Source organism: Aegilops tauschii, chromosome 6 (genome assembly GCF_002575655.3).
Source record: "Aegilops tauschii subsp. strangulata cultivar AL8/78 chromosome 6, Aet v6.0, whole genome shotgun sequence".
NCBI classification, from domain to species: domain Eukaryota; kingdom Viridiplantae; phylum Streptophyta; class Magnoliopsida; order Poales; family Poaceae; genus Aegilops; species Aegilops tauschii.
The window spans coordinates 15,221,991-15,232,007 of NC_053040.3; the positions used below are offsets into that span (position 1 = coordinate 15,221,991).

General features: G+C 44.5%; 1 protein-coding gene across 1 annotated transcript; it reads right to left on the minus strand.

Annotated features, from left to right (window-relative positions):
* Positions 1–236: 236 nt before the first annotated feature.
* LOC141025704 (uncharacterized) lies at positions 237–710 on the minus strand. The gene has a single exon (XM_073501615.1). The coding sequence runs from the start codon at positions 708–710 to the stop codon at positions 237–239; it is 474 nt and encodes a 157-aa protein (XP_073357716.1).
* Between the last annotated feature and the right edge of the window lie 9,307 nt (positions 711–10,017).

Here is a 10,017-nt window from a genome sequence, read left to right on the forward strand (position 1 = left end):
AAGGGAAAGAAACCAAAAGGCATAACAAACATACACAGAATCATAATGTAATTATTGAAGACTGAACTGCCATTTGAGAGAGGATACCAAGTGTCTTACTGGATGAATAACACGGGAAGGGGACTAACCGGCCAGTTCACGGCACAGAATGTAAACTTTGCTGTGCCATACACAGTAACACATTTTAACAGCAAAATCCTGGTTCAAGCAAACATGAATCTAGTGGGTACTTCCCCTCAGCAAGCAGCCGCATAGTCTTCAGCGGTCAAATCGACAAAAACATTCTCGGTCAAATCGACTGTGTAGGTGTAGCTCCGATGGCGATCTAGCAACCCATTTGCCTTGACAAACTTTAGAACGTAGTGCCGGGGCCTGAGCCGGCCCTCCAGGCTGTAAGTGAGCATTATCGGGCGATGAGCAATGAGCGTGGGTTCCAACCCCACCTCAGACACCAGGAACGCTGACTTGCTCTGCAGCATGTCCTTTGACCTCCTCAGCAGCAGCGGAGCTTTAGACACAGCAATGCTCGCTTGGGCATCAGACCACCTGAACGTATTCTTCAAGTAGTCCACTTTGGCGGCAATCTTCTCCTCGTTGAGAAATGCGACAGCCTGTAGCGCTTGCCTGAACATCCCAGCGCCACGAGGTACACCTAATCTTTCAGCACATGCCACCATTGCGCGGACGCGCTCAGGGTTGGTGGTCAGCATCCTCGGCACAGCGATACACAGCTTGGCAATATCACAATCACCTAGCCCGCACTCTAGCACGGATCATCTATTGCCACACAAAATATCCACATAATACAAAATACTAGTACTTTTATATAACTTGTGCGGAAGTTTTCAATATATTCCAATTTTTACGTTAAAAAAGTTTTTTATAATTTATTTATATTTCATAGTAGTGTGTGCGCGTGCATGTGTGTTGCTGCGTGTGTGTGTGTGCACGCACGCGTGCGTGTTGTTGCGTGTGTGCGCGCGTGTGTGTGTGTGCACGCACGCGTGCGTGTTGTTGCGTGTGTGTGCGCGTGCGTGTGTGTTGGTGCATGTGTATGTGTTGCTGCGTGTGTGCTCCTGCCCTCGCACTGATGCTGCGTGTGTGCGCTATTGCCCCCCACACACATACCACATGAGGGGCAAAAGAGTCTTTTCAGGTGCCATTTAGGCTCAAAATGGACGGAAATGTCATATAGGGAATAAAATTTAGAACTTGTGTCAAATAAGGAAGAAAAACTTTTCCAGTGTCAAATAAGGAAGCAGATTTTAAGATAGTGTCAAATAAGGAATTTTCTCTATTAAAATCACAAAACCAGTCATCCCAGCTCGGCGGCATTAAGGTGGCATCATCGGCTCCGCCGGTGAACCACCTTTTATTTGCAGATTATAGCCTGCTGTTTTTCAGGGCAAGTGTCAATGGAGCAGAGGAGGTATCAAACCTATTGGAGTCATATTGTATGGCATCGGGACAGAGAATAAACAGGGACAAATCATCCATCTTTTTCAGTAAAGGGACTCCGGATATAGTTCGAGATGCAATAAAAGGTTTCCTTCATGTCCCTAATGAATCTTTGAGTGACAGATACTTAGGGATGCCAACGGATGTGGGGCATTCCAAGAACGACACTTTCAAATACTTAAGTGACCGCGTTTGGGACAAGGTTAAGGGATGGATGAGCAAGTGTTTATCAGCAGGAGGGAAAGAGGTACTCATCAAATCCGTAGCCCAAGCTATCCCGGTATATTCTATGTCTTGTTTTAAATTACCGAGAGGTTTGTGTGATCATATAAAGTCTATTATCCGGAAATTTTGGTGAGGCTGCAAACAAGGACAAAAGAAGCCGGCTTGGGTCTCTTGGGATGTAATGATGAGACCAAAAAATTTAGGAGGTTTGGGTTTCAGAGATTTGGAGCTCTTTAATCTATCTTTGCTGTCTCGACAAGTTTGGAGGTTGTTCAATGAACCGTCCACGTTGAGCGCCAGAATACTCAAGGCAAATTATTTCCCGGACTGCTCGCTGCTAGATGCTCAATTGGGAACTCGCCCCTCTCAGATTTGGCGAGCAATAATTGAGGGGAGAGATGTACTGAAGCAAGGTATCATTCGCAGGATTGGGAATGGTCAGACGACAAACATCTGGTCGGATAATTGGATACCAAAGGAACACACACCACGGCCAATCACCTCCCTTGTGCAGAACCCTCCAACGAAGGTGGCGGAGCTGCTACAGCCAGCCACCGGATCATGGAACGAGGGGTTGGTTCGGTCGGTGTTCATACGTTTTGATGCTGATGCTATTTTGAGAATCCCAGTATGCACGCGCAATGTTGACGACTTCTGGGCATGGTATCCAGACAAAAAAGGGAGATTTGTTGTCAGTTCAGCTTACAGATTCTTGGTTAGCACCAAGTTGCAGCGAGAAGAGTGGCTCGAGGGCATATCCGGGTCATCTTCGGGACAGGAGGAGCAACGGGCCTGGTCGGCCTTATGGAAAATATCAATACCTTCGAAACTCAAAGTATTTGTTTGGAGATTTGCACGTCATTCGCTGCCTACCACGGACGTGTTACACCACAGAAACATGGCGACCCAAGACACATGCCCTCTTAGTGGGTGCCAAGACTCCTGGCGGCATTTAATCTCCTGCACCATGTCTAGGTGCATGTGGGCTCTTTCAGATGCAGAGGTGGTGCTAGCGATGTCTGAACTGGACGAACCAAATGCAAAGAGCTGGTTATTTGAGCTACATAGCAAGCTTGATCACTCCAAGTTTACAACAATGGTGGTCACGTTATGGGCGGTTTGGTATGCGCGTCGAAAAGCAGTGTATGAAGCAATCTTTCAAGCACCGCATCAAACCATATCTTTCGTGAACAACTATCTTGCAGACTTGCAACAGCTAAAAAGGGACCCAATGGTGGCCAGGCCAAAAGTACCGGTGATCCGGCCTCAACGCTGGCTTGCACCAGGGCCGGGTGCTGTCAAAATTAATGTTGATGGAGCGTTGGCCCGGAACATGTGAGGGGGAGCAGTGGCAGCGTTCTGTAGAGACGAGGACGGCAACTACTTGGGGTCCTCGGCAGTAGTCTATGAGGGCGTCACTGATCCCATGATGTTAGAAACTTTTGCTTGCAGGGAAGGACTAGCATTGGCAGAAGATCTGGCTGTTCATGATGTGGTTTTGGCCTCTGACAGTGAGGGCGTAGTCAATGATATCAACAGAGGGACAAGTGGCCCTAATGCAGCTATTACACATGAAATATTAGCTCGCCGCTCTAGTCTCTCATCCTGCAAGGTTATCTTTGAGCGTAGAAACTTTAATTTTGAGGCTCACAATCTCGCAAAACATGCTTGTAAGTTAGGCATAGGACGATTTGTGTGGTTGGGTACTCCTCATGACCCAACTGTTGTACCTATGAACATTGCTCTTATTCAATAAAGTATGCGAGATTTCTAAAAAAAAAATCTATTGGCACACAAAATCCACATAATATAAAATACTAGTACTTCTATATAACTTGTGCGGAAGTTTTCAATATATTCCAATTTTACGTTAAAAAAAGTTTATTATAATTTATTTATATTTCATAGTAGTATAATACTATTTTCGTTTTCAGTTTTTCTTCTTTAATTTAGGCGTAAACCATTCTCAAATTCATTTTTCTTATAAATAAAATGCTTCTACTTTTTGCTTTGTACTCCCTCTGTAAACTAATGTAAGAGCGTTTAGCTCACTAAAATAGTGATCTAAATGCTCTTATATTAGTTTACAGAAGGAGTACATGTTTAATTTTTTTGTGCGGGGACAACACTCATAGAAATCTACCATCTCCCCATGGTACCTCAGCAGCACAACGCCGCGTCATATACAGCAATGAAACATGTGGAATTTCTGGCTTCTGCCACAATGGGAAAGCATATGATAGAGATCAGAACAGCAATGCATGGTTTGGAGCACACACTATCAAATTTCAGTCCATTTAAGGATTGCTACCAGAGCAGCAACCAAATTCCCAGCCACGATTCCTATTACTCCTCGCCTATATATCAGAACAGAACACCATTGATAATACGCAAAATTTAATTTGCCGGTGAGGCCTGCCTTATGGTCATCGCAACAGTGAAACACAGGGGTTCGGAAATTTAGAAAAAGGCACCTGAGATGATCGCACAAGTGGTTCCAATTCAACTAATCCGAAGTTCAAAATAATTCATCTTTGCTTCTCGGGCAGAGAAAAAGATGGGGATTGCTACCTGCAGGCTGCTTATGAGCAGGTAACAATCTCAATTTCAATTTGAAAATAGCCACTAGATATAGACAACAACTGATATTATGAAAGCAATCATGTCACATATACACCCAATAAAATTAAGAAATCAAGAAATGTGCATGGTATGTGAAGGATCATCGAATCTCACTACAATTTCAGTAGGCTGGAGCTTGGCTTCAAGTCTCGGCACCACCAATTAAACTTTAGATCCAGAGTTAGGTCGTGGAACTTCATTAAATTATGTGTATTTAAGTTAAGGAACTCTCCAAGTTTTTGTGAAAGGTTATCTACACCCAGGTCTACATCTAAGCAAGATCATGTAAAAGGTTACCTACACAGCTATTTCACTGTGGCAGTAATAAAAACAGTAATTTTCTTTGTATATTTAGTCCCAATTAACCTGTATGGAAACAACAGAAAATAAGAGGGGCAACGACAAGGAACACTGTTACAAGATCATAAACAGCGGCAATCTGGCAACCAAAGCACAAGAACGCCAATACAAGGAAGCACTTACAAAGAATCTGTAAACAACATGACAAGCAGAAAACAAAACATAGAACAGAGGCAAAATATAAACATGACAATATAAATTTTCCACATGATATTGTTTCCAGTAGTTTGCAAACTATTGGATGGAACTCTCTGCAATTCCTCAAACTACAAGGCGTGAAATTAATTCATGACATGAAGCAATGCGAAATAGAGAAGCAAGTGCAGAATTTCACTAAGGAAATTAACCAATGACCAGAAGAAGCAAATCTATATCACATTAAAATAGATGGATTTCTTGCTAACAAAACAATAAATCCACCAGGTAGAAAGAGGAGCAGTTCTCCAAGAAAAAAAACAAATAGTAAGGCTACATGCCTTTCTTAGTGGAAGAAGAGCATGAGCTCACTGCCCGTGTCCACGTATCTGAAGATGGCCCATCACTGAACATTGATACTTCCCAAATCACTCTTAAAACCTGAACATGGGGAAAAATGGAACTGACAACACATAATTCGTTCAACAATGATTTGGAAAAATGTAATTAGATGAGACCATTCAGCCATGTTATCCAGGCCGGCAAGGAGTTCAGCTTCTTACAAGTACAGGCACGCACTTTGTTCTTGTGAGACACCGCTCCGGCTCACCCACCGCTGAGGGGGTGACCCAGATAAACGTGAACTACTACCCTCCATGCTCAGAGCCCAACCGCCACGCTTTGCTTCTTCCCACAGTGCGACCACCACCTACTAACCATTCTCTCCCAATCCCACCTACTAACCACCTACTAGTCCCGCAATACCCGATACGTCTGTCATCAACTTCGGCACAGTTCTGCGCCGAAAGAAATGTGTAGCCAAAACACAAAACTGAATTTATATAAAACTGAATCATGCGGGCCTAGTGTATAATCATAAATTCAGTTCGTGTTTCTAGGAACAGTGGTCATTGCAATATAAAACTGAGAAACACATCAATATTTGACCTGACACATCAATCGAAACACCCACTTCTTCAGTCAAAAATGAACGTTTAATAGTCAGAACTGAGCATTAGAAAACTCAACCCATCTGCAGCCGTCCATCCTTCCAAAGTAAGAAAAATATACTCATGCTTACTTATTAGGCTTCAGTGCAGCAGAAAAATTACATCAGACTAATAAGGTTTGTTTTTCTTTTACTTGAGAGATAGTTAGCTGGAACTTTTGAGTAAACACGAGTCTAATCCCAGTGGAAAAAAATCAAGCTACCTTAACCATAAGTTATGCTAATAGACCTAGATATATCCATCATATCTGAACCTAATATCCAGTGCATCCATCTCCATATAAACATAAAGCGCAGATCAACACAAGCACGTACATCTTGCCCAAGTGTTCTGGTTTTTCCCCTCTTGTGCCCCTTAAGTTCTTCTCTATTTTGATCATGCAGTACAGGAAAGGAAAGTGAACTTACCTCAGTTCAAGTCGCTGAGCATGAAAATAATAATAACAGCAGCCTAGATCCGTTGACGCTCTGCGGATGCAACTGAGCAAAGGCGCACCCAGGTACAACTTTTACTGATTCATAAATTAATGTTTTTTGCCACCGAATATATACTATTTCTCATCTTGTCAATCATCAGCCGAAATTGCTGTTTGCAGCTTTTACACAAAACAATAGCTGTAGCAATTTTCTCTTCTGATCGAAATGGTTGTGATCTTTCATGTGTTTGAACATGGAGATTGTTTGTATATAATGGAATGGTTGCTCACTAAACACAATCAAAAATTCAGAACATATAATTACATCACTAAACACAACAATTTACCACTTTTTATGTCAGAATGGACAATGGGTGGAAGGTCTCAGTGTTGTGTAACGGCCTATAGCTCAGCTCAAAGCAACAAATTGGGCTGAATTTTGTGGCATTGCAACTTCACATTGGCTAGTTTTGATGACAAAACATATATATATATGGTTTTGTGAACAACGGTTTCACATATGCAATCTCTTGATAGACAAAAAAATCCTTACAAAAAGGGTAAAGATATCAAAAAGAGAAAAGGAAACCAGAAGGCAGATGAGAAATTTATTTCTGAGTCTAACCTAAATATTAAACAAAGTTAGCACTAACTGACATATGATGGAACCTAAAAACAAAGAAATGAATTTTTTTTTTGAAATGGTCACCGGGGGGGAAAGGCTCCCCACCTGAATATATTTCAAACATAGCAGAAGAGTACAGAACTCACATGTTTTGTGAGGAGAGGAAGTCACGCCACAGCCCGGCGTGTTCCTTTAGGCTCTCGGTTTTGAGCCGAGGAGCCCATATAGTTATGTCATCAAGAATAGCTCTAATGGAATCAGCAGTGGGAAGGTCTATTCCTTGGAAGACTTTTTTGTTCCGTGCGTCCCAGATCTTCCAGAGGATGATTAGGAACATGAAGGAGCGGACTGAAGTTGGCAATGCAGTTGGTAACCTCGTAGAGAAAAGGTCACTAATAGACGTAAAGCACGGGCGAATGGAGGTAGCCTGCCAAATGCCCCGAGCAGCCGGGCATGAAAAGAACAGGTGCTCGCGATCTTCAACCTGGTGAGAACATCTTGGACAAGCTTCTGTATCGAGGATGCTTTTTTTATGCAAGTTCTTCCGGGTGTTGAGGCGGTCGAGGTAGAAGAGCCATCCGAAGATCATAACCTTTTTGGGCACTTTTTGAGTCCCAGATGGCGGCAAGCATGGGATCGGAGAGATGATCCGAGAGAGCCGCATATGCACCCCGGGTCGAGAAGGCGGACCCGTTGAGCAAGCGACGAGTGTCCGGAACCTGCGAGAGCACAATCCTGCAACAAAGAGTTTAGAGAAGCAAGTTCTGCGATCGCAGTAGTGGTTAGCCGATTACGAAGAGCAAGTTCGATCCCTTCCTGCATAATTGTAACTACCAAGGCATTTTGATTTGTATGGTGGGAAAAAAGGGCTGGGTAGACTATAGCCAGAGGTTCTGGCTTTAGCCATCGATCTAACCAGAAGAAGGTGGAGCAACCGTCTCCAACAGTACACTGGGAAATCTCTCTCATGCTCTTTAGGTGTTTGAAAATAGTCTTAGCAAGAAAGGAGCTGTTCTTGCCAAAGCCAATGTGAAGAGGTGAGTGATACAAAACCCAGTCCTTCCAAGGGAGGGAGGTGGAGTGTAAAAACTTGTAAGCAAATTTCAGCAGTAAACAAAAATTTTGTGCGCGAAGGTTTTTAACACCCAAACCACTTGCATCTCTAGGAGTGCACACTTTATCCCAAGCAACCAAGCATTTAGCTCCAGAGCAGGTTTCATCGTTGGACCAGAAGAAAGTGCGTCTACGTTTATCAATTGCTTCAATAACCTGGACGGGCAGAGAAAAACAAAGCATAAAATACGTGGGGAGACTGTCTAGGACGGCAGAGAGGAGAACTAATTTGCCACCACGCGAGAGGAGTAGGGCACACCAGCCAGCCAGATATGTGTCGCATCGGTCGATGACAGGCTGAAATGCAGAGGGCGGCAGCTTATGCGGGGAGAGGGGTAGTCCTAGGTAGGTTTGAGGAAAGGAGGAGATGTTCGTTCGAAGGTCAGAGGCCATTAGAGCGGCATCCTGCGGATCCACATTAAGGGGGATGAATGTCGTTTTGGTGAAGTTGATTTGTAGGCCAGTGGCTGCGGCAAAGGAGTCTAGGATGTGTTTGAGGTGCTTGGCTGCGTTCGTGGTAGCTTTAACGATGATTAGAGTGCCGTCCGCATATTGCAGAACAGGGCACGGGAGGTGGGGACACAGGGGGTATAGAAGAGTACCATCCTTGTGAGCGTTAATGATCATTTGTTGTAGAATGTCGGCCATAATGATGAACAGGTAAGGTGATAGGGGGTCACCTTGCCGGAGTCCGTTCTTGCATTGGATCCACTTCCTTGGGATGCCATTAAGCATAACAGCGGTGGATCCAGTGGTAAGCAGAGATCGGATCCAGTCACACCAGCGAGGTGGGAAGCCCCTAACCTGTAAGGTGTGGAGGAGGGAGGACCAACAGATTGAATCGAACGCTTTCCGAAAGTCCAGCTTGACAACGATGGCTGGAGCCTTTTTCTTGGCGCAGCAGTGAAGAATGTCAGCGGCGTAGAGGAAGTTTTCCGAGATATTGCGACCAGACAGGAAGCCAGTTTGGTCGGCGTGGACCAGAAGAGGGGTATGAGCTTTAAGTCTGTTGGTAAGGAGTTTGGCAACACCTTTAATAGGGCAATTTTGGAGGGAGATGGGGCGAAAGTCATTTGGGGACCTGGCGTCATTATTCTTCGGGAGAAGAATAATGAGGGCTCGGTTGAGGCAGGAGATGTCCGAACTCATGGCATGAAAATCAACGAAGAAGTTGCAGATTTTACCTTTGAGAATATGCCAAAATTTCCTGTAGAACCCAGGGCCAAAACCGTCTGGGCCAGGGCTAGATTTTTATTCATGGATAAGAAAGCCTCAGAAATCTCGTCATCTGTGAAAGGGTCATCGAGAGAGCGAAGTTGGGGAATAGGTGAGGGATAAAGATCTAGGAGGGAGAAGGACCAAGTTGGTTGAAAGGCAGTGCCGAGAAGGAAGGTGTAGTAGTCAGAGAGGATTTTTGATTTAGCGTCATGAGAAAAGAACTCAGAGCCGTTCGCCTCCAGGACCGTGATCTTATTTTTGCGAAGACGGGCAGAGGCCGAGGCATGGAAGAATCGAGAGTTTTCGTCTCCTTCCAGCGCAGTTCGGACTTTCCTACGTTGGATCCAGTACAATGCCTTTTCACGAAGAGTGCGTTGTAGAACTTTGATGATAACCCGGCGAAGCGCAAGCTCGAGGGGTGATAGAAAGCGGGATTCTTCAATGATATCGAGAACAAATATAACTGTTTTGCAATTCTTTTCACGAGTGTTCAGAGGAGTAGCAGAGCGTCTCCACCTTTTAAGATTGGAACGCGTCCGTTTGAGAGCAGCGGCAAGGTTCAGGGCGTGGTTGGAACGTATACGGGCCTCAGCCCAAGCTGTTTGAACGATGGTAAGGCAGGCCGGTCGAACGGCCACACTATTTTCGAAGCGAAAAAGAGCGGGGCGAGGGATGATGGTGTCTATCGTGATTAGAAGGGGAACATGATCGGAGATATAGCGGGTTAGTGAAGCGATTGTGGTGTTTGGGAAGAGGAGGTCCCAGTCAACATTAATGAAAACTCGGTCTAATTTTTCGAGGGTGGGCTGATCCCTCTTGCTCGACCAAGTGTAACA